The 25,733-nt window shown below is 42.9% G+C and overlaps 1 protein-coding gene across 5 annotated transcripts in view; it reads right to left on the bottom strand.

Moving 5' to 3' along the window:
- Positions 1 to 25,733, bottom strand: part of CCT6B (chaperonin containing TCP1 subunit 6B) — a 96,174-nt gene that overhangs the window by 34,054 nt on the left and 36,387 nt on the right. For 3 of the 5 annotated variants that reach the window (XM_068529564.1, XM_068529565.1, XM_068529566.1), the window contains 2 exons: positions 24,317 to 24,389; positions 23,508 to 23,799 (listed from right to left, as the gene is read on the bottom strand). In XM_068529564.1, the coding sequence (XP_068385665.1) occupies positions 23,727 to 23,799; positions 24,317 to 24,389 (146 nt within the window). In that variant the 3' untranslated portion in view covers positions 23,508 to 23,726. Of the gene's footprint in view, positions 1 to 23,507; positions 23,800 to 24,316; positions 24,390 to 25,733 lie in introns of those variants that run through there. The other 2 variants (XM_068529567.1, XM_068529568.1) reach the window with 1 other exon arrangement.

The following is a 25,733-nucleotide window of genomic DNA, read 5'->3' as shown; positions in this document are numbered from 1 at the left end:
AACATAAACAGGAAAAATGGCTTTCCTAGAAGCAAACCTTGACAATGCCCATCCCTGCTCTCGTCCTGGAAGAAAGCATCTTGGCTAAGCAGACTGAACCATTCCTCCTTTCTTGGAAAACGTACCCCAGTGATGGGTGAAAGACTTGCTTACTTAAGGCCAACTAATAATAACAGTAACAGCTAACATTTTGTGGTGTGTTTTCTAAATGCCACACAGAGCTAAGCATTTAACATACAATAATTCATTATTCCTCATACCACTCTATCTGGTAGGTTTTTATTATTCTTCCCATTTTATAGAAAAGGAAACTGAGGCTGCAACTTGGAGAGATTCACACAGCAGGTAAGTGGCAGAGTCCACATTTGGGCCTGGATCTCTGTTGCATCAGCCTTGCCCAGGTGGGCATTTCATTGTATTTCTCTGTATAAACCACAGGGTAGCATCTTGGCTTGTGTGCATCTGCTTCTTCTATGTATCTGTCAGTATGAATCAGCCCCAAAGGCAGGACCTCTCTGAGCCCAAGAACAAAATTGGGGTTTAGAGCGTAGGAGGCATGGGCCAGGTCATGGGACCCATCCAGCCCATGTGAGACATGCATTTCTGTCCTGATCCCTATTTTCAGACAGAGAAATGGTCTCAAGGTGGCACACCCAGCAATGCCAGAACCAGGTCACCCTCGCTCCTACTTACTGCATCTCTCCATGGCACCTCAATGCCTAAGAAGTCTAGGCAAAGGCTGTGCTGGCAGGCTGGGTGAAATGAAGTCCCCCACATGCTCCTACAATGACAAGTGGTCCCTGAGCAGAACCAGAATTCCATTCAAGGCCATGGAGCCCCATTCCCTCACACATACATGGCCGCCAGGTGTCCCGGCTAATTATAATACCTTCCCGATAAAGGAGGGGTCAACATTGGGGGAAGGTGTGCAGTAAGAACGCAGCTTCCTGAAACCTCATAGTCCCTTTAGCACAAGATAAACTGTTGCCTCTGATTCAATTTCTTCCTCCCTCACCCCCTAAAACAATAAGAAAACATATTTCTCATCACTGCATTTAATCCTTCAGGCAGGGAAAAGGAGCTATGCATCTACACAGGTAATGAGGAGGGAGGGAGAAGGCTGGGGAGGGGCAGTGTCAGGGCAGGCAGAGTCCAGGAAAAGATTCAGAGGGGAAGACGGCTCAAAATGAAATTCTTAGGGGGATAGGATGCAGCTTGCTCTACTATGCCCTTAGTGAGTTAATCATTCTTTCACTCAACTAGTATCCATTGACACAGGCCCTGTTGTATGTTGGACAGACAGAGAAGAGAAAGACACAGTCCAGGATTCACTGTGTAATGGGAGACACTGACCTATAAGCCACTAACTAGATTACAGTATTCCATGAACTCTGATAGGCTTTGAGGGAGCAAGGACAAGGGAAGGCTTCACTCTGGCTACAGGAGGTTTTGCAGTGGATGGGGTATTTGTGCTGCCTCTCAGAAATTCACCAGGCAGGTGACCTGGGGAGGGAAAATGTCATTTTAATAATGGCATTCTAGTACTGCAGTGGTCCTTACAGTGAATATGTGTACAGGGCTTTATAGTGTGCAAAGTGCTATTGCACCCGTCATCTCATTTAATCTCATGCCATGCCTATGAAGCGGGGATTATCCTATCACACTCATTCTGCAGAGGAGAAAACAGGAGAAATGGCGTGCCTGGGTCTCTACTGTCAGTCAGTAACAGAGCTGGAATTCAAGCTCAGGTTACCTGACTCTAAAACCCATGCTCTTTCGGGACTTCCCTGGTGGTCCAGTGGTTAAGAATCCACCTTCCAATGCAGGGGACGCAAGTTTGATCCCTGGTCGGGGAACTAAGATCCCACATGTCACGGGGCAACTAAGCCTACACGCTCTTGAGCCCGTGCGCCGCAACTACTGAGCCCGCGCCTCACAACTAGAGAGACAAGCCCGTGTGCCACAATGAAGAGCCCGCACACCACAACAAAGAGCCCCACACACTGCGATGAAAGTTCCCGCGTGTTGCAACAAAGATCCCACATGCCGCAACTAGCCCCACACGCTGCAATGAAAGTTCCCGCGTGTTGCAACAAAGATCCCACGTGCCACAACTAGCCCCACACACTGCGATGAAAGTTCCCACGTGTTGCAACAAAGATCCCACGTGCCGCAACTAGCCAGCCCCACACACTGCGATGAAAGTTCCCGCGTGTTGCAACAAAGATCCCACGTGCCGCAACTAGCCCCACACGCTGCGATGAAAGTTCCCGCGTGTTGCAACAAAGATCCCACGTGCCGCAACTAAGACCCGACACAGCCAAATAAATATTTTTAATATTTTTTTTAAAAAATAATAATAAAACCTGTGCTCTTTCTACAACCCTACTGATGCCAGTTTGCTCCCCAGGAGAAGGATGCTGCAGGGGAGGCAGCAAAAGTAGAGTGGGGTCAAGGTAGGGTTAAGGAGGGCTGTGGACAAATAGCCACGGGCTCCCTGCAACCGGTCAGCTACATCCCCAGGCCAATCCACACACACTGCTAGGTCTGAGCTGAGAGAGCCCCTGTCCTCGGGGTGACATTCTCGCTCAGCCAGGCAGCCACTGTGACAGTGGGTATGGTTAGTGTTTTGTAGAAAAGGATGTCTGGTCTGTTGGCTTAGATTTGCTCTTGCCTTGTAATTATGGCTCTCTATATATAAATACATGGAATCAGCTGCTATTTTGAAAATGGACTGAAGGGCAAGGAACAAGGACATAACTTTTTGTAGTACTTACAATGTACCAGGTGCTATGTATGCTAAATCGTCCATCTCATTGGCTCCCCTGAAAACCCCATGAAGGGAAATACTACAATCCCCATTATATAGATGAGGAAACTGAGTCTCAGAGAAGTGAAGCTACTTGCCCAAGGCCTCTGACCCAACCCCTGAGCCACTCATTCCTTTGTACCATAAATGTCCAGAAAAGGAGCAACCAGGAGTCATCAGGACCCAAGTAGCCTGAGCATCACTCTGCAGCATCCTCCTGAATGTTTCAGGGGTCTGCAGAAAGTCCCTTGTCTTCATTTTAAGACAATCAGTGTCAATAATAATAATTTTGTGCTAACATTGATTCATCAGAGCATGACCCTGGCAGTTGTGACCACAAAGTTAAACCAAACCATGAGAGAGAACCAGAATTCCAAAGGATGCCATTTTAACATCAAGGAAAGTGTGACCCTACAAAATAGAAATAATAAAAACAGAACTACAGAATCTCCTCAAGGTCAAAGGTTTCTGGAGCCTGGAGACAGGAGGAGATTTCGATATCTCAAGAGGCCAACAAATGCAAAGTCCGATCACATGTGGAGGTAGCCCAGGAGGGGGTTGCCCACTTCTGCAGTGGACTGAAGAAATGAGTAATGAAGGCTTCGAGTAACTCAAAGCCTGCCTGGGGCGTGGAGTGCATGACCACCTTCGTTAATTCATGGAGTCTCTGACACAGCATCTAGACTGGAGCTTACTGGGTTCCATCAATGCCACTGATAAGAATCCAGTCAGCATTGTGGCCCGTAACTACTATACAGCCTCAGTCGTCTGAGAAGGTGACCCCCAAAACTACTTGGGAATGCATAATTATCTCCTTAGTGCGTAAAGATCTTTCAGTCTCAAAGACAGAAATGTTTGAGAAACTCAAACCCACAGGATGAATATTTTTAGATGTTAAAGGGTCTGTACATATTGGTACCATTAAGTATTTGTAATGTTGGAGAATTTGGCCTATTTGAGTAGCAAGTCAGTCTTTAATTCCAATCTAAAATGTAATTTAATAATTGAGTTAGATATGTGATTTTTAAGTTGAAAAAAATCATTAAATTCATATACAGTGTTGGAACATTTAAGATAATTTAATATTCTCTTAGATTTATAAGAATTACTTAAAATTACTTGGGAAGGTTTATCAGTCAGGTAATAAAACATAGTACTTTAAATTTATCAAATAACATTTTACATATTTGAAGGTGTTTGATTAAGTTGGTAAATGAAACAAACATCATCCAAAAGCCCCTTAAAAAGCTGCTAAGTTTTGATAGACTTATAAACAGAAAAAGAAAAATTATAAGCTAAATCTTAAAACTTAAGAACTAGATTTTTATGAAATTTATAACTTTAATAGATTAAATATCCTTTTCAAAACCCAAAGTATCTTCTGGATATTTTTCCTGTGCATACATCCAAACTGTCTTTGAGGATTGAAAGAAATCTCACATTGATATCAAGTGCTTCCTACATGCTCAGAGGTAACGCTTTAAATGAATGATCTCATTTAGTCCTTACAACAGCTCTATAAAGTAGCTACTATTGTTATCTCCATCTCTGGGCACTGAAAGTGGGAGCCAGGATTCTGAACTGGGGCAGTTGGAATTTCAGAGCCATCTGTCTTAATCCCTGTGTCACAAGTTCCTGTGTAAAGAAAGAACCCCCTCTCGGGGCTGGCTTGGAAACACCATTGAACAGCCTGGTGGCTGGCCTCTTCTTTCTGCGTCCATTAGTGTTTGAGCCACAGCTCCCGTCCTCATCTCTGGACTGAAGCCCGCGCGCCTAGAGCCCGCGCCTAGAGCCCGTGCTCCGCAACAAGAGAAGCCGTCGCAATGGGAAGCCCGCGCACCGCAACGAAGAGTAGCTCCGGCTCGCCGCAACTAGAGAAAGCCCGCGCGCAGCTTTCCTTCTCACTGTGTGTTCTAAGAACTAGCAGCCTGGGCATCACCTGGGAGCTTGTTAGAAATTCAGTGTCTCAGGCCCCACCCCAACCTTTCTGAATAACCTGCATTCACAGGATGTCCCGGTGATGTGGTTGCCCATCAAAGCTTGAGAAGCCTAGATCTACAGTATTACTTTGGATCAGCCTCGCTCTGCCTGGCAAAACAAGTTGCTGCTCCACTCTCCCTTTCCCCAGAAAACCCCCGTCTCCTGAGGGCAAGCACAGTGTTAATAGGAGGGATGCAAAGCCACCTGGCCCAGCCCTTAGCGACTGTGAGGGTCTTCCACCACTCGAAGTTCTGCCCCCGTCTGCAGAGAAAGGTAAATTTTGTTGAACTGCCCAAGGCCACGCTAATCTTTAATTATGCCGTTAATGTGTGTCTCCCCCCAGGTAGCTGTTACGCCAGCAGTTACTGCCATGCCCTGGCTTTAAACAGCTTGCAGATTTCCTGACAGTATTAATGGAAGTTTTGCAAATTGATTTGGGGAGATTAGGTGGAGAGAGGCTGGCGTGACTTGACGTGAAGCCCATTCTAAGCAGCTCAGATCCTCCTGTCCTTGATCCCTGCCCAGGACAAGGGGAAAGAGTAGGCATCAGGAGACCTGGGTTCCAGGCCTGGCTCTCCCACAGTGGGATTGTGGCCTAGGCCCTGTCACTTCCTGTCTGAGCCTCTTCTTTAAAATGAGCAGGTTGGTCTAGTCTAGGTTCACCGATTATTCTCCTGGCTTGAATGGCTCTGATTTCTGAGTCGCAGAAGCTTAGAGGGGACGAGCTTCCTTCCCTCCTTCTTTCCCTCGTCCGTCATTCACACACTCACCTCTTCACTCAGTACAAATGACTGAGGACCATATGAGGCTCTGCCGTAGACACTGGGGACACAGGTATGAATTAGCTGCTTCGGGCTCGCATAGTCACCCTCAGGAAAGCCAAAAGGCAAGTGGTGCTCATCATGGACTGGGTCAGCTTGGCCTCACGTTCAGAGTACATTGGCCCTGTCTCCATCATCCCCTCTGCTCCAAGATTCAGAGGAGGGAGGTGACCAGAAGAGGCAGTGAGACGGGGCGGGAAGAGAATTGGCCTTGGTGCCAGGGACCTGGGTTCTGGAACCAGCTCTGGCTCTAAATGTTGTGTGACCGTGGGCAAGTCACTTCCTATTTCTAAAGTTCCCTTCTCAGGACTTCCCTGGTGGCACAGTGGTTAAGAATCCGCCTGCCAGTGCAGGGGACATGGGTTTGATCCCTGGTCCGGGAAGATCCCACATGTCGCGGAGCAACTGAACCTGTGCGCCACAACTACTGAGCCTGCGCTCTAGACCCCGCGAGCCACAACTACTGAGCCCACGTGCCACAACTACTGAAGCCCGCGCACCTAGAGCCCATGCTCCGCAACGACAGGCCATTGCAATGGGAAGCCCGCGCACCGCAACGAAGAGTAGTCCCCACTCGCTGCAACTAGAGAAAGCCTGTGCACAGCAATGAAGACCCAACGCAGCCAATAAATAAATAAATAAATAGTAAAATTTTTAAAAATAAAGTTTCCTTCTCTGGAACATGTGGAAACACAGATGATAATTCCTGTTCTGTCTTGCTAGGGGGTGGTTGAAAAGAATGTCATTAGTGAACCCAAGTGCCTTTTGTGTGTGGATGGGGGAGAAGGATTATTCAGTTGCCAGGGAGCTGCCCCGCCCATTTCCAAGAAATCAAGCCGTGGGGCAGAGCGTCCAGGGGGCCAGGCCTTGGCTGAAATCTCTACCACCCCCTGTCCCCATCTCATGAGTGACTGTGACTGCAAAGCTTTTAAAATATTCCCAGGGAGACCCGCAGGGCAGGGACAATGGGAAAATGGAGCCGGGGTAGAGGGAAGCAGAGTCAGAACAAGGATGAAGACCAGGGATCTGCCCTAGTCCCTGTGGGTGGTCCTTAGTGGTGGAACTGGATCCTCAAGTGTATCCCCATCTCTAAACCACCCCACTGCAGAAAGCAAGGAACCATCCCAACTCCAGTATCCCAGCGAGGGGAAGTAACCGACTTGGGGAAGTGGCCCTGGCCCACACTCAGTCGGGGCAGTTAGGAGACAACTTGGGCCTCCTGGCTCTCCCCATGCCCAAGGGGTATTCCTCTAAGCTGGGCCTCCCCTGTATCTCTGCCCTTGTCCCTCTAGCTTCCAGCTTCCTTCTTTGCCCCTCACTCCCCCTACGTACCACAGCCTCAGTGTCTTTACCCTCTCTGACAAGCTGGCTAACGCCAAGTGTCCTAAATTCTGCCCAACACCAGCACCCCTGACTCCAGAGCCTCTGGCACCTAAGGGCTCTCCACGCCCCCAGCCCCTCCATCATCACTGCCATCAGCAGCAAGAAGGGTTTATATGCCTGGGTTTATTCTAAAAATAAGTTTTCAATTAAAGTTGAGAGGTATGAGAGAATGCTGCCTTGGGCAAGCAGCCCCTCTCTGAGGCTTCCTCTCGAACAGATGGTTTGTAGCATTTTTAATTAATGAGAGATGTGCAGATGGGGACACTTAATAGCCTGCAGCAAAATGTAGAGGCTGGGGAGGGGTGGAGCAGAGCTGGCCCTGAGCAGCCTCTGAGCCAGGGGATGCTGTCCAGGTTGGAGAAGAGAGCCCTGCCCTTAGTCCTGTCTCTCCATGGCCAGCCTGGCACGCAGCACCCGGGCCAGCCCTGACCAGCCCTGAGGATGAGAAAGCCTTGCACTGTGGGTTCTGTGCTCCGCACCAGCAGGTGGGAAAGGAAGGCATGTGGAAGGGCAAGCTGCCCTGTACAAATCAGATGGGCCTGAAGGGCCTCTGCACACCTTGCTTTAGGATATTTTATGCCTCCCTCATCTGAATGCCCCCTCTCCCAGATCTACACCTTGAGCAAGGCTTTTAATGGCTCTGAGCCTTAATATTCTCATGGGGAAGATAAGGATTGGAGAATCACAAACATGCAGGCTTGAAAGGATCATAAAGTCCATACTATTCCACCACCAGGGCCTGAATACCTACCAAAACTCTCCCACCAAGAGGTGGCCTGGTCTCCAAGGCTGAGGCCTCACTTCCTCCAAGAGCCACACAGAAGCCACTTTTCCCTGCAGTCAACTCTGATAGAAAAGTCTACCTTAGAGTACGGTGGACCTGCCTCCCTGAGCTAAGTATGAGCGTTGTGGAAAATTAAGAAGGAGACAAGGCATAAGAAGTTGCTGGGTAAACTGATTGTAACTGACTTTAATTATGGGAACAGATGATCTAGGGCCAGAAGAGGAGAAAGTAGGGGCCAGCCAAGACAAGGTCCCAGAACAGCATCCCAAGTCTTGCTACTGAAGCCCACCAGGTGATAACTAGCCCCCCACCCTATCCCACCCCAGAGACCCCTGCCTCTTGGGCTCAACAAGGGAAAAACGGTCAGAGAAAGTGTGCTTAGGTCAGCATTAACTAGCCATCACTAGATCAACAAAAGCTCCTGGAGCCCCTACTATGTGCCAAGGACTGTCCTAGGCACTGAGGATTCAGCTGAGGACAGAAAGCATCTTCCATTCTGGTGCAGGGGAAGTAAAAAATTAACCAATAAGCATTTTATTTAAATCTAAGGTGGTGAGTAGTAGTCTGAAGAAAAATAAAGCAGACAATACAGAACATAGCAGGAGGCAGGGTACTTCTTAAAAAAGGAAGTGTAATAATTAAGTGAGGGAGTAAGCCAGGCAAGGGTCTGGGGGAGGAATGTTCTAGGCTGAGAAAAAGCAAAGTCCCCAAGACAGAAACAAGCTTGACAGGAGGAGCAGCAAGGAGGCCAGTGTGGCTGGAAAGAAGTGAAGGGAGCGGGGAGGGTGAGAGATGAGGCAGGAGAGGGAGGTGGGGTGGTGTGATGTAAGGCCCCTTAGGCCACTGTGATGACGGGTGGGGGCTGGGGACTCAGGTGACCCTCCCGGACAGGAGCCTTCCTCCCATTCCCAACACAGCAATCCCCCCCCACCCCACCCCACCCGCCACAAGCTCACACTCTGCTGCTGCTTAGGGTTCTGCGAGGACAAGGAGGTGGCGAACTATTTGTCATCCACTGGGGCATCGCCAGAGAGAAGCAGGATGGTGAGGGAGGGCTGACTGGACAGCTACAAGGACTGAGGAAGAGGTGCTTCATCATTCATGAGAGACAGAGGATGTGAATTTCAGTGGGGAAGGAAAAAGAACACAAAATGTAGACAAGGTAGGCAGAGAGAAAGAGAATGCCAGATAATAACAGTAGCTAACGCCATGTGCCAGGAGTATGATGTAAGGTGCCAAGTGACACCGTGTTCTTAAAACTTCATAAAGTCTTTTCACCTTCCCAACAACCCTATTAGGTACTATTTTATGATTCCCATTTTACAGATGAGGAAACTGAGGTACAGAGCAGTTAAGTAACTTACTGAGAGTCAACCAGTCAAGCGATAGAGCTGAGACTTAACCCAGGCATGCTGGCTTCAGAGTCCACGCTCATAGCTATGTAGGATGCTCCAGACAGGAACTGGACAAAGATGGCTTGAAGGGAAGCAGGCTGAGCAAGGGGGAGGGAACCTCAAGGACAAATTTTGCCTCCCATACTACTTTTTCCCCATAAAATTCAATGCTATCCATTCAGTACTTGGGAAGTTTACAAAGTGCTTTCCTATTTGATCCAAAATGACTGTGAAGTAGGTTCTATCATCATCCCCAATTTATAGATAAGGACACTAAGACTCAAGAGGTTAAGTAACCTTACTAGGAAGTGGTAAAGACAAAATTCAAATACAGGGTTTGCCTGACTCCAAATCCCACGCTCTTTCATTCATCCAAAAAGCACTTACGAGCATTATAAAGTGGTAGGCACTGAACCAAGTATTCAGACATGGGAAAGACACTGCCCTTGGAAGGACCCCTTGGTTAGTGACCCTGTCTCCTATACTCTATACTCAGCCCCACAAAGAACAATTCATCTTACTCCTGGCTAAAGCACTCGATAGCCAGGGGGAGGGAGGGAAAGAACACTCATGAGCTCCTGCTCTGTGCTTGCTATTTTCAGGGATTACATCACTGAGCACCTCCATCAGCTCAGCAGGGTAAGATGTGGCTGGGACCGCTTTGACTATCCAGTGTCATGCTTCCCTACCTCTGCAGCATGAGAACCCTGGTCTTATCTAGAGTGACGATGTGCCTAACTCAATACTACATTTTAAAGCCTCTATTGCAACTAGGTGTAGCCAAAAGACTAAGCCGTGGCTAACAAAATATAGAGGAAATCACTGTGTGGGACTTTCTGAAAAGGCTCCTTAAAACAAAGACAGACTCCTGAGGTGGGCCCTTTGGACCCTTTCTCCTTTTCTCCTGTTTCCTGCCTGGAACTCGGTTATGATGGGTGAAGTTCCAACAGACATCATGGATCATAAAGGCAACTTTAAGAATGGAAATCATGCGCACACAATAGTGTAACAAAAAAGATTAGGGTCCTGGATCCCAGATGATACTGAGGAACCACTATACAAGCCCTGATCTCCCTGCTTCTGAGAAATACACTTCTATATTGCTTAAGTTACTTATCTCAGTTGCTGGAAGTCAAGAGCATGTCTTTGTAACAGATACAGTAGTTACTACCATCATCCCATCTGGAAACCGAGGTTGGCAGTTTGCCCCAAATCCCACAGCTAGGCAAGGGAAAGAAGCAAGTTTCAAACTTGAATTTGCCTGGTTTCAAAAGCCATACTCCCGTCCCTTTGGTGAGAGCCTCGTTCACTCTGAGTAAGTCATGAGAAGGCACGGGCATGGCAGTAGAGTATTAAACAGCCAACAACCTCTACGTCCCCTGCTCTGGCCTTAAGGATGCACATCAGAGCACACTGTCTTCCTCCCTACCTACGCAGTCTAGTAGATCAATTAACTATATACCAGACAGCAGGCAGATCTTTTATTTCCCATCTAACGTCTCCTCTGCCTCCAAGACCCAAGTTGCCAGGCCTTTTCAGGACTCCCGGAAGAAAGTCCCCTAAACTCATCCTCGTGCAAACTTGACAATGTGCTCTACTCTAAGTACAACTTGTGTATATAATTCCTTAGAATTTCCTAGATACCAGATAATGTTGTCTATGAATAAACATAGTTCTACCGCTTCCTTTCCAATCTGGATGCCTTTTATTTCCTTTTCTTGTCTACATGCACTAGCTAAACCTCTAGTACTATGTTGAATCAAAGAGGTGAAACTGGACATTCTTGCTTTGCTTTGTTCCTGATCTCAGGTGGAAAGCATTCAGGCTTTCAGCATTAAGTATGTTGTTTCCTGTGGGTTTTTTAATAGATGCCCTTTAGCAAGTTAAGGAGGTTTCCTTCTACTCTAAGTTTACTGAATTGCATTGTGAATTTTGCAAATGATTTTTTGTGTGCATACTGAGGTGACTGTGTGGGTTTTGTCCTTACATTAACTGATTTGGGGATATTAAAACAACCTTTCATTCCTGGGATAAATCCCACTTGGTCATGGTGTATAATCCTTTTTATATGATGTTGGATTTGGCTTGCTAATATTTTATTGAGGATTTTTGCTCAGATATGGCTCTGTAGTTTTCTTGGATATCAGGAATATTGTTGTGTTGGAGGTCACCAAGAGCATCCCCAGGTTCAATGATTCACTAGGAAAACTCAAAGGACTCAGCATAGTCATACTCATGGCTATAATTTATTACAGAAAGAGGATACAAAGCAAAATCAGCAAAGCAAAAGGTGCATAGGATTAAGTCCAGAAGAAGCCAAGGGCAAGTTTTCAAGGACCCTCTCAGTGGAGTCAGACCGGAAGCTCTTAATTCCCCCAGCAAGAAATTGTGAAAACATGTGTGAAATGTTGCCAACCAGGGAAGCTCATTAGGGACTCAGTACCCAGGGTTTTTCTTAGAGACTGGTCACATGGGCACCCTGTGCCTGACATGTACCCAAATTCCAGACACCCAAAGGAAAGCAAATGTTCAGCATAAGCCATATTGTTGACAGTTTAGGCACAGTGAGCCACTCTTTGATGTTAGGGCAGTGGGAATACTCCTGAAATCCGAGTTACCAGATGCCAACCAAGGACCAACTGCAGAAGCAGGCCTTTCAAAGGACAGGAGTCAGACCTGCCATGTTAACACTTTTTTGCACACTTGCATTTAAAACAAAAACCCAGAAAGCAGATATTGCTTAATACAAAGGAATTCAATGCTAATGCTGGCATTTTAGCCACAGGAGGTAGGGAGGGTTGAGTATCAGGATGTTCTTGGTGCCTTGAAACCACACTCTTTCAGCTTACCCACATGGATGTGGAAGGTCAAGCCTGTGTCCCTAGAAAGCTCCACCTGGACTGACAGAAAAGGCCTCTCAGTGCACGCTGTGCAGTGCTCGGGCCCAGCACTGTAGGGAAAATGGCTTTACAGGCCTTCCGGCCTTTCAGCAACGTGAGCCCCCCACCCCGGCCAAAAATGCCCAAGTTTCTTCAGTCACAGTCTAGGGTAGAGACTGAGGTGAGCCAAAGGGGAAACAGGAGAGCAAACACTCATTTGGCATCCCTCTGGCACACTCTCAAGATCCAACCTGCCTCCAGGCAGCAAAATCCTGGTCCTACAGACAAAGCAATGTTGACACTGAGTTCCACTGGCTACAGTCAGACACTTACAGGGTTATTCTGCACTAGCTGATTTTACTCTGTGTGTGTCACAAACTGCACCCCTAACCCTTCTCTGATGCATACCACTGATGGTAATCAAAAAAAATAGCTAAGCAGTTGTTAAGCACAAAGTATGAATCAAGCACTGTGTGAAGGAATTTGCACAAACTTATCCCCACAACAATCCTGTAAGATAGGTAAAATATTATCCCCCTTTTAAAGATGAGAAAACTGAGGTTAGGTAATTGGGCCCAGGCACACAGCTGATAGATGGCAGAGATGGAATACGATCCCATGCACTCTGGCTCCCAAGCCAGCATTCTTAGCTGCCAGCACAACCCTGCTTCACCAAGACAACACCATGACCCAGGGGGTTTCCAACACTGTCCTCCCCCCAGGATAGCCCATCAGATTCTCTGACCTGGATTGGGGGTGAGGTAGAAAGAGTACTAACTGAGGCTGAAGTTTAGTGAAGACAAAGAATACAATGATACACAAGTGGGTGGATCATGAACAGTTAAAGTTTCCTTCAGTGGTACCACCTTCCAGAGGACATTGGGAAATGCAGGGGCATTCTTGGCTGTCACAAGGAATGGGGGTGTACCGGCCATTAGTGGCCAGGTGCTAGGAATGTGAAACATTCTACAGTGGATAGAACAGTCAACACAATAATCGGTGCCTTCCAGATGTCAACAGCACTCCCACTAACAAACATGGTGCAACCAACTGGACCTCGTATACAGCTCCAGGGCAACAGAAGAAACAGGCAATGGGAAAGATCCTTTGAAGCTCATTGCTTTTGAAGCCTTACCTTATGCATCTTGAGCTTTTGTGAAGCACCTGCCAGGCAAGCATATGGCCCAAACCTGTTCCTCAAGCTCCACATCAAGATTTATCTCCAAGGTATGGACAGGAGCCAGATTCAGGCCCACAAGCTATTTGTCCAACAAGACATTTGGCTCCATCCTGGCCCAGGCGATGAGCAGACACAGGGCTATGCCAGCTGATTCTTGGACTAAGCAATTGAGAATGTTGAGAAAGTCTCAGAAGGAAGGAGACTGCAGTCATTGCTCATTGTGACTGTCATCAGCTCTGTTCTGTACTGTCAAGGACTCTGCTGAGCATGGAGAAGGTGGCAAGTCAGGTCATGGGAAAACAATTCTTACCATCTGTGGGCTCTGGGGAAATACCAGCACCCTGGTACTTCCCTTCTCTCTCTGTCCTCAAACATAATGCCCCTCAGTAAAGGCTCCAACTCAGGTCCCAAAGTCTCCTTTATAAAGAAAGGCTAATATTCATGAAATAACTAAAGAGCAGCATAGTCAAGAATCCACAATCAAGTCCGTGTTGCAAGGCAACCTGTAAAGACAGCTTAGCAGCATATGTTTGTTTTTCACTAAAAGCACTAAATCAGTGATCTTCTAAATACTAAAACACTGATCTTCTAGTTTCCCATCTCTGTCCCTCTCCTATATAGCCCAAACATCTGGCCAGGCAAAGTATGATTGAAGATTAAATCTAATTCATGAGACACTTGATTTCCTAGTTGATAAGCTTAAAGACCTCAATTTAGCATAGGATAAGGAAAGCAAGGCTATTTACAGAGTCGCTGGGGATATCCTTAATGATTATACCCTTGTTCCCCTAGATCTCATTGACAATTATATGGGCAGCTGTAAAGGAAGAGTGAATGGATTGTTACAAGGCCTTAATACTTAGTGATATTAAACTGAATTATGTTCAAGAGCAAGAACCCTAGAATGACAGTGATGAGGCTGGGAAGGCAGTAATGTATGACTATCAGGATCAAAACATAAAGCAATACTGATGGCACCAGTAAAGTGATCTCTAAGAAACAGTTATTGTCATGGAAAGGACTGTAAAAAAATATATGGGTAGGAAACAAACTGTTAGGAGGAGAAAGGCAGATGGGGGATAACAGTTCTTGGCTCATGATTCTTTAAGTGAAACTGAGAGATTTATGAAACAAACTTACGATAAAGTCTTTTTTATTTTTAATGGAAGTGTCATGAATTTTTTATGTACTCAAAAGTTGGCTACTCTCCAAAAGAGAAAATTAGTTAAACAACTTGCATTAAAAATATGTAGGTCTGGCAGTTGTAGCAAATAGCAGATTTAGCCAATGTGGACGACCCTCCACCTCACCCTCAATTCACAAACACAGAAAATTGCCAGATAAAATGAAGCATGTTTAAAACTACATACACAATATGAGAGACCACTTCATACTCATTAGGATGGCTATTATTTAAAACAAACAAACAGAAAATGATAAGTGTTGGTGAAGATGTAGAAAAATTGAAACCATTGTACACTGCTGGTAGGTATGTAAAATTTATGGTAGTTCCTCAAAAAGTTAAACACAGATTACAATATTATCCAAAAATTTCACTTCTAGGTATACATCAAAAAAAAAAATGAAAGGAGGGACACAAAGAGATACTTACATACACGTTTATAGAAGCATTATTCACAATAATCAAAAGGTAGAAGCGGGCTTCCCTGGTGGCGCAGTGGTTGAGAATCTGCCTGCCAATGCAGGGGACACGGGTTCGAGCCCAGTCTGGGAAGATCCCACATGCCGTGGAGCAACTAGGCCCATGAGCCACAATTGCTGAGCCTGCGCGTCTGGAGCCTGTGTTCCGCAACAAGAGAGGCCGCGATAGTGAGAGGCCCGTGCACCACGATGAAGAGTGGCCCCAACTTACCACAACTAGAGAAAGCTCTCGCACAGAAATGAAGACCCAACACAGCCATAAATAAATAAATAAATAAAATTTTTTTAAAAAAATGTAAAAGCCATTCATATTTAAAAAAAAAAAAAAAAGGTAGAAGCAACATAAGTGCCCATCAACACATGACTAGATAAATGAAATGTGGTATACACACACAATGGAATATTATTTGGCCTTAAAAAATAAGGAAATTGTAACACTTGCCACAAAATAAAGAAACTATAACATGATGAACCTTGAAGTCATTGTGCTAAGAGAAATAAGCCAGACACAAAAGGATAAATACTATATGGTTCTGCTCATATGAGGTACTTAGAGCAGTCAAACTCATAGAAATAGAAAGTAGGATGGTAGCTGCCAGAGGCTGGGGGGAGAGAAGAATGGGAAGTTATTGTTTAATGGGTTAAAAGTTTCAGTTTTGAAAGAATAAAGTTCTGGAGATGAGTGGTGGTGATGGTTGCACAACAATGTGAATGTACTTAATGCCACAGAACTGTACACTTCAAATGGTTAAAATGATACATCTTATGTCATGAATATTTTACACAATTAAAATAAATAGAAAAAAAAAAAAGAAGAAAAAAAAAACTGTATGGTTGAACTTAAAAGAGAGAAAGGGAGATTTTCCTCAAGAGGAAACCAAAACAGAGTGATAAACTCTGAAGGTGAACTGTAGAAGCCTGGGAAAAACACAAGATCTGGTCTAGGTGTCAAGCTTTTAATGCCCACACAGAAACAGGGCCACACTTGAAGGAGGAGTTGACACTAGGCCCCTAAATGAAAAAGGAGCCTTGATGCTAGACAAACTCTACCCACCTGCCAAGTGAAGCAGTAAAGAAACTTGCTCTGCTCAGGGCTCCTATGAGATATTAAAGCCCAAAGTCTGTACCATGCTCAGGAGCAAATGAAGAATTTATATTACCTAAGTGAAAAAAAAAAAGGTAAAAACGGGTCCCGTGCTCTATAAATTGCTGACAGTAGTGCAAATTAGTATAACCCCTAGGAGGGGAATTTGCCAATACTGTTGAAATTATAAAGCATATATAATGCACATACAAAGCAGAAAACAATAGGATAATATTTTCAAAATGCTGAGAGAAAATAGTGGTTAACTTAGATAAACGAAATGTGGTATACACACACGATGGAATATTATTCAGTATTAAAAAAGAGGGAAATTCTAACACTTCCCACAATAGGATGAATCCTGAAGTCATTATGCTAAGTGAAATAAGCCAGACACCAAAGGCTTATACTATATGTAAATTACACCTCAATAGCAGAGGGCAATGAAGACCTTTAGAGGGAACCAAAACTGAGAGTATTACTACCAGACTTGCACTAGGACTAGGATATACAACAGAAAGAAAGAAAGTGAACCCAGTTGGAAGAGTACAGCTGCAAGAAAGAATGGTAAACAAAGCAATGAGTTAAAAACGAATGGAGTGGGACTTTGCTGGTGGCACAGTGGTTAAGACTCCGCGCTCCCAATGCAGGGGGCTCGGGTTCGATCCCTGGTCAGGGAACTAGATCCCACATGCATGCTGCAACTAAGAGTTCACGTGGCACAACTAAGGAGCTGGCGAGCTGCAACTAAGGAGCCTGCAGCTAAGACCCAGTGCAACCAAAGACCCGGTGCAACCAAATAAATAAATAAATAAAAATTATGTTTTTTAAAAAAAATGAATGGAGGGACTTCCTTGTGTTCCATTGGTTAAGACTCTGCACTCCCAATGCAGGGGGCCCAGGTTCAATCCCTGGTCAGGGAACTAGATCCGGCACGCCACAACTAAGAACCCGCGTGCCACAACGAAGATCCCACATGCTGCAACTAAGACCTGGCACAGCCAAATAACTAACTAAATAAATATTTTTTAAAACAAAGAATGAAAAATATAAACAGGAACTGTTTTATTGTTGTATAAAACAATAATAATAATAATTATTATTATGACTAATTTAGGGGATTTAAAAGACAAAATGGAACTAAAATATTGAATAAGAACAAATATAAAACAAGAGGCAGACTTCCCTGGTGGCGCAGTGGTTAAGAATCCGCCTGCCAATGCAGGAGACATGGGTTTGAGCCCCGGTCCGGGAAGATCCCACATGCCGTGGAACAACTAAGCCCGTGCGCCACAATTACTGAGCCTGCACTCTAGAGCCCGCGAGCCACAACTACTGAGACCCTGTGCCACAACTACTGAAGCCCGCATGCCTACAGCCTGTGCTCCCAACAAGAGAAGCCACCACAATGAGAAGCCTGCACACCACGATGAAGAGTAGCCCCCGCTCGCTGCAACCAGAGAAAACCCCACGTGCAGCAACGAAGATCCAACGCAGCCAAAAATTAAAAATAAGTAAAATAAAATAAATTAAAACAAAAAACAAGAGGGGATGACTATATTTAAAATGTTTTAAGGACTTTGTATTGTTGGTGGGGAGCAGAGAGTTATTAACTGTATTAAGTAAGCAAGTTAAAATTTTTAAAGTAATAAATAAGATGTATCATTTCCAAACTAGCAGAGGGAAAACAGGGGTAATAAACTAAATTTAAAAATTGGGTCAATCCAATAGAAGGTAGTAAAGGAGAAAAAGCATAAAAAAGGATAAACAGAAAGTATCAAAATTATATGGTAGAAGTAAATCTAATATATCAGTAATCATAAAAATATTAACTTGTCAGTTAAAAGAAATGTCAGACTGAATTTTTAAAAATAATAAAAATCTAGCTATAGGCTGTTTTTAGAGACATACTTCTAAAAACAAAGAAAGTACTTCAATTAAAATAAATAAATAAATTTTTTTTAAAAATCAACTATATGTCAATTAATAAATATATTCTTAATAAATATATTTTTAAATAAACGCAAAGAAAGTAAATGGATACTAGAAAAATATTATCCTCTCTCAACCCCCACCCACCCAGCCCCACCATACCAAAAAGAGACAGCATCTCTAGAATAATACACAACAAAATAAGGCTCTAAGGGTAAAAGCACCATTTTATAGAAGGTTTCCATAAAAATATAAATAATGAAAACAGACTCAAAAGGAAATAGTAAACTCAAGACCTAAATCAATGAAGAAAATTTTATCAGTAGTCGAAAATCCATCCCTCCCATTTAAAAAACTACTAGGCCAAGACCAAGCTGTCAAGAAAGAGATAACCCTCCATCTTACTGACTCAAACTGTTCCAAAGAAAAGAAAAAGAAGAATAATTCCCCAACTCATTTTAATAGCCTAGTATGTCATTGATACCAAAATTGGATAAAGATAGTGAACAAGTAAAATTATGGACCAATCCTGCTTATGAATACTTACAAAAACCTAAATAAATATTAGCCTCAAGTCCAGCAAAAAGAGTTAATACAATATTTCATCAAATCAAAAATGTCACTGATTGTAAGACACACCATTACTTTTATACTAAGAAACAAAAATCCTGTCATTTCAGCCATAGCATAATGCTTTCTTATCACTCACACATTTTATTTTATACTCACTGAAGGAGTTTTCAGACTTAGTTACACTTATTTTTATCATTTATCATTCTTATACATTCAAAATGAGGAAAATATAAGCAAAATAAATAACATTAAGATCTTCATATTGGAGTCCAACTCTTCTAAATCGCCTTTCAATTCAGAGTCTTTGATATTTATTCTTGCCATCAAGAGGTGGTAGTATGTAACATTTCAAAAAATAGTTTCTACCATTCTCTCTGGCATTTTCTTCTAAGCCACTGACACATATTCGGAAAGTTTTGCTGCTGAAATTTTCTTACTTTACCAGAAGTTAACAACAGAAAGTTTTCAGCAACAATCAAGACTCCTATTCCTTCCTCAAATGGTTCTTAAATGGCTGTTAACTAAAATGCTAAGGAATCACAGGTAACCAAGTTCAAGCAAGAGCAATTAGAAGAAGCCATTGACTGTAAAACATATTCTACTTACAGAAATGTGAAAATGTAAAAAATCTGCATCTCAGAATCAACAAACATGGTATTTCACAATCAAAGAAGATTTATTTCAGCAATACGAGAACAGTTTAACATTAGAACACTTATTAAAGTAGGTCACCACATTAACACATTAAAGAAAAAAACTCAAAGCATGCAGAAAAGCATTTGATAAAATTCAACAATCATAACTTTTTTTAAAAAACCTCTTAGCAAAACAGAAATACAAAGGAACAGATTTAACCTTATACAGCTGACTACCTGCCAAGATTCCACAGCAAAAACAAACAAAAAAATGGTAAAATGCTAGAAACATCCTCTTTAAAGGCAAGAACAGGAATAAGCGTGACTGCCATCATTGCTTCTATCCAATATTCTACAAAAGGTCTTAGGCAGGGGCTTCCCTGGTGGCGCAGCGGTCTGGGAAGATCCCACATGCCGCAGAGCAACTGGGCCCGTGCGCCACAACTACTGAGCCTGCGCTCTAGAGCCTGTGAGCAACAGCTACTGAAGCCCGCACGCCTAGAGCCCGTGCTCCACCAACAAGAGAAGCCACCGCAATGAGAGGCTCGCGCACCGCAACGAAGAGTAGCCCACGCTCGCCACAACTAGAGAAAGCCCACGCACAGCAACGGAGATCCAACACAGCCATAAATTAATTAATTAATTAATTAATTTAAAAGGTCTTAGGCAGCTCCATAAAACAGTAAAATAGTAGAGATAGTACAAGGAGTGGAAAAGAAGAAAGAACTAACCTGTTATTATCAACCCAGATAATCCAAAATAAGCTACAATCTATTGCACTAATAAGAGATTTCAGCAAGGTTATGAAATACAAAAGTCAATATATTAAAGCCCATAGAGGGCCTATAGTACGGCAATGAACAATTAAAAATATAATTTTTATAAAAGATGGTATTTATAATAGCTTCTAAAAAATACATAGGAATAAATTTAATCAAACATGTAATGCATTTTTATAGGAAACACTTAAAACTTCACTGAAAACATTTACTAAGAAAAAAAACTGAAGCACTAAGATATCAATAAAGTGATATAAAATATTTATGAGTGGAAGGAATATATATATCTATTTCTACCAGAAATCTATAAAGTCATTGAAATTCTAAAATTCTAATCAAAACATATAACTCAACAAGCTGATCCTAAAAGAGGGAAGAGAGATCTTGGAATAGCCAAAACAATTTTGAAGAACATAAAGAAGGGGTTGATACCATGCATCAAGACTTTTTATAAAGTTTTAAGAATTAAAACAATGTGGTATTGATATAGTAACAATTATCAGAGCAACGGAACAAAATATTTAAACCAGAAACAAACCCAAGTAAAGAAAATTCAGGGACTTCCCTGGTGGCACAGTGATTAAGAATCCACCTGCCAGTGCAGGGGACACGGGTTCAATCCCTGGTCCGGGAAGATCCCACGTGCCGCGGAGCAACTAAGCCCGTGCACCACAACTACTGAGCCTGCGCTCTAGAGCCCGTGAGCCACAACTACTGAGCCCACGTGCCACAACTACCGAAGCCCGCACGCCTAGAGCCCATGCTCTGCAATAAGAGAAGCCATTGCAATGGGAAGCCCACGCACCGCAACGAAGAGTAGCCCCTGCTCTCCGCAACAAGAAAAGCCCACGCGCAGCAACGAAGACCCAACGCAGCCAAAAATAAATACATAAATACGTAAATAAATAAATTTATTAAAAAAAAAGATCAAAGAATATCTCTAGGTAGTCCTTTTTCTAAGGAGAAAGGGTGGGAAAAGCATCTGATGAGGAGGTAGGGGACAGTGGCAATTTAACAACATCCATACTTTCTTATTTCTTTACAGAAAATCTGAAGCAAACATGACAAAACTTTACTATTTTTTAAAGCTAGGTGGAGGGTACAAAGGTGTTTATTATATTTTTTCTGTCCTTTCAGTATATTTTAAGTATTTCATAATTTAAACATTTTACATAGAAAAGGTCTGGGAATATGCATGATATACCCATTTTTAAAGCCCTATCCTATAAAATAAGGGTAGAGTCTAAAAAAGATGTTTGTTTATAATGGGGAAAAATTGAAAACAGAATTAGCTAAACAAATTGCAGAACAGCCACACAATGAAATGTCACATAACCACGAAAAAATTATAGTTCAGAAGTGTAGTTATTAACTTGGAAAGATGGTGACAACACATTAAGTGGAAAAAAAACAGACTATAAAACTATAGGCTTTCAACTAAGGCATTAAATGGTTAAATGAACTTTGCCCCACATGCATCAGCAGGCCAAGGTTCTATTAATGCACCTGCCATATTTTAATCTCATCAACTTGCGTCCATGGATAGAAGTTAACTACAAGGAGCTTAATAATAATAAAAAGTAAAATAGATTAATTCTAGTGTTTTGAATAAGAAAGATATTGCTGTAATACTGATATAGAATAGCTGCATTCAAAGCCAAAAAAAATTATTTCCCAGTGTTGGTGCCAACAATCCCAGCCTTTCCAGATGAGACCTGTTCTATCTAATCATCCAGTCAGACAGCTACCAAAGTTAGCACACTAGTGTAAATTGCTGATCATATATAAGAAAGAGCCAGGTAAAATATAATAAACTATATTCAAAATAAACTGTCAGGTATCAGTGAAACAAAGCTATACTAACAAAGTGATGCCATATTTATTAGAGAGAAGAGTGGCAGCAAGAAGTTACTAAAGGAATTTTGAGAGAATACAACATTTTGCCCTGTTACATTTATACCCACTGATAAATCGGAAATTGACTTGGGTACTCTAAAACCTGTGCTCCATATTTTGTTCATTAAAAGTTGCCCAAGGGACTTCCCTGGTGGCACAGTGGTTAAGACTCTGAGCTCCCAATGCAGGGGGCCTGGGTTCAATCCCTAGTCGGGGAACTAGATCCCACATGCGTGCTACAACTAAGAGTTTGCATGCCACAACTAAGAGTTTGCATGCCACAACTAAGGAACCGGCAAGCTGCAACTAAGGAGCCCATGTGCCACAACTAAGGAGCCCGCGAGCCACAGCTAAGACCCAGGGCAACCAAATAAATAAGTAAACATATTTTTTAAATATTTTAAAAATATTGCCCAAAACGTCTAAGAATCACAACAGATTCTATTTTATGAAAACTGCAATAGCATACTAAAGGAAAATTGTTTCCTCTACTCACAACCTTTTGATATCAAATGTGTGGGGATTTTCCCACACCAACCAATTCTCCAACTCTCCAGACACAACTGGGTGTCCTACAATTCAATTCTGACATTAACTACTGGGAGTTAGCATAGACCCCACAGAACTGAGCCCCACAGGCTCAGTTCCACAAGATTGTCCCCCACTTCAGACACCAATGAACAAGTGGTGGGTCCCCACGTTACCCACACTTCTGTCCAACTTCTGTTCCCATGACCCCCCTCCTCATGTTTGATAATTTGCTATACCAGCTCACAGAACTCAGGCAAACACTTACTTACATTTACCAGTTTATTATAAAGGATATTATAAAGAATATAAATAAACAGCCAGATGCAGAGGTATATAGGGCGAGGTCCATAAGAGCCCTGAGTACAGGAGCTTCTGTCTCCATGGAGTTGGAGTCCACCACCCTCCTGGCACATGGGTATGTTCACCAACCTGGAGGCTCTCCAAACCCCATAGTTTAGGGATTTTTTTATGGAGGTTTCATCATGTAGGTATAACTGATTAGTAACTCAGTCTCCATCCCCTTTTCCTTCCCTCCCAGGGTGGGGAGGCTTAAAGTTCTAACCCTCTAATCACACGGTTGGTTCCTCCAACCTGAAGCTCTCTAGCGGCCCATCAAGAGTTACCTCATGAGCATACATAAAGACACTCTTATTAATTCCAGAGATTTCAAGGGTCTTAAAAGATCTTATGTCAGGAACCAGGAACCAAGACTAAATATTATAATAAAAAATGTTCCTATCACCCCTATTGCTCAGGAAATTACAAAGGTTTTAGCAGATCTTGTGCCAGGAACTGGGGATAAAGACCAAATATAGGACTTCCCTAGCGGCGCAGAGGTTAAGAGTCCACCTGCCAGTTCAGGCGACACAGATTCGATCCCTGGTCCAGGAATATCCCCCATACCGTGGAGCAACTGAGCCTATGTGCCACAACTACTGAGCCCACGCACCATAACTACTGAAGCCCGCGCGCCCTAGAGCCCATGCTCCGCAACAAGAGAAGCCACCGCAATGAGAAGCCTGTGCACCGCAACGAAGAGTAGTCCCCACTTGCCGCAACTAGAGAAAGTGCGCGAGCAGCAACAAAGACCCAACGCAGCCAAAAATAATAAAATAAAATAAAATAGGCCAAATATATATTTCTTATTATATCATAATATCACACATACAATAAAGGGTAGGGAGTTAGAACTTCGAGGGAAAAATATTTTCATTAATATTATTTACTGTGAAAGTATTTCTTGTGTTCTTTATACCTTGATGAAATACTTTCGAGACTTATAAGACCACCAAATACAAACTGCATTTATTGTGTAAAAATTAAGAATGGCTCAGGCTCTATAATGGTAGTTGGATGTAAGATATGCTAAGTCTCAGCTTCTAGAAGAGTTGATTTTGAACTCAATCACCCTTTGAGAGAAGACATACCAGCTCGCATAATTTCATCAACCAGGAGAATGTTGGTGGCAATCACTGTGCTGAGGGAAAAGATGACAGGGTGAGTAAAGCTTACCAATCCACTCTTATCTTTCCCCCCCAGAAATCTTCAGCTACTAATGACACTTTGTTCTGCAATGATGTTGGTGTGAGATAAGACAAAGCTATTATAAATACAAACATCACCCCTTGCATTATAATTCCAACTCATTTGCTGATAAAGTAGAAGCCTAATTTTATATTCCAGCAAAACTGAGCTCATTTTTAGCATATCATTTGATCTTTTTCCCACTATGCATGTGGTACTATTTCAGTAAATGTCCTTCTTTCCCTTCTCTCTCAAATAAACAGTAAGATTAACATTTCCCATAACTTACACTGATAGAACTAAAATCTAAAAGGGACTGTAAAATGACAGCAGCTGTCTTAATAACTGGATACCATGCCTTTTCATACACTTAGCCATTTTCCACTGTAGCAGGCAAAAATAATAGAAAAATCTTAATGTTATCAATTATGTCCTTAAAAGTCTTTCTCTTTTTATTAATACAAACTTACCAAGAGTGAAGAAGTTGTTCTTTCACACAATAATTATCCCAAACTCCTGCATCTGCTGCTACCATTGGCTCACCTGCAAAGGAAAAACAAACTATTTCAAATCTACAATCTTGATATATTCTGTTAATATTGGCTGTATAGTCTAACAATATTTAATATACCACCAAAATTACTATTATCAAGGTCACCAACGACCTCCATGGTGTCAAATCCAAAGGTCAATTCTCAGACCTCATCTATCAGCAGCACTTAACTAACACAGCTGATCATACCCTCCCAACCACTCTTTCTTCACTTGTCTTCCAGGACATCACACTTGCCTGGTTTTTTTCTTTTGTACTAGTGGTTCCTTTTCTGTCTACTTTGCTAGTTCTTCCTCTTCTTCCTGAGCTCTTAATGTCAGAGTACCCAAAGGCTCAGTCCTATATTCTTCTCTCTCTACGCTCACTCCCTAGATGATCTCATCCAATCTTCTAGATTTAAAGCATATACACTCTGACGACTCTCAAGTTTTTATCTCCAAGCCGGACCACTTTCCTGAGCTTCAGACTTGTACATCCAACTGTCTATTTTAAAGTCTCCAGATACTTCAAACTTAACTTTGCCAAAACTCAATGCTGACCTCCGGCCACCACAACATGCTCTACCCACAGTCTTCTCCAATGCAGTTAATGGCAATTCCAATGACAATTCCTTCCAGTTGTTCAGTTGACTCCTCTCCACAGAGTAGCAAGAGTGATCCTTTTAAACATATTTAGACCATGTCACACCTCTGTTCAAAATTGCTCCCTATTCCACCACAGAAAAAGTCAAACTCTATACAATGGCCCACACGCCCTCGCGTGATCTGACCTTCTATTACCTCTCTCATCTCCCTCCTCCTCGAAAACACCAGACAGTGGCTTTTCCACTAGCTGTTCCCTCTGCCTAGGACATTCTTTCCCTAGTTCCCACGTGGAACTTCCTAACTTTCTTTGATTTTGTTCAACAGACATTCTCAGTGAGGCCTATCCTGACCACCCTCTTCCCATTGAAACCCCCTCCCCACACTGCTGTGCTAGCATTCACAATCATCCTTACACTGTTCCTTTAATTTTTTCACAGAATTTATTACCTTTAAAAATGTTAAAGGAACTTATTTATTAAGGTTATTATTTACTGCCTATCTTTCCCTGCTACAACCTAAGCTCACAAGGGAAGGGTCTTTGTTTTGTTCTGTGTGAATACCGAGTCAAATAACAAGCACTCAATAACTATTTCTTAAGTGAATGAATATTTGCTTTTAAGAAGTTCAAAAGTAAAACAAAGGTACCCAAAATTTAAATATAAAAGTCATCCAAACCTCCACCCCCTTACTTAAGTTTTGGGTCACTGTAGTATAACCTCTTTTTTTATTAAGCAGCTGATTTTTCTTTAC

Source organism: Eschrichtius robustus, chromosome 20 (genome assembly GCF_028021215.1).
Source record: "Eschrichtius robustus isolate mEscRob2 chromosome 20, mEscRob2.pri, whole genome shotgun sequence".
In the NCBI taxonomy this organism is placed as follows: Eukaryota; Metazoa; Chordata; class Mammalia; order Artiodactyla; family Eschrichtiidae; genus Eschrichtius; species Eschrichtius robustus.
The sequence above is the reverse complement of the archived record's forward strand: the minus strand, read 5'-3'. Positions and strand labels throughout refer to the sequence as shown.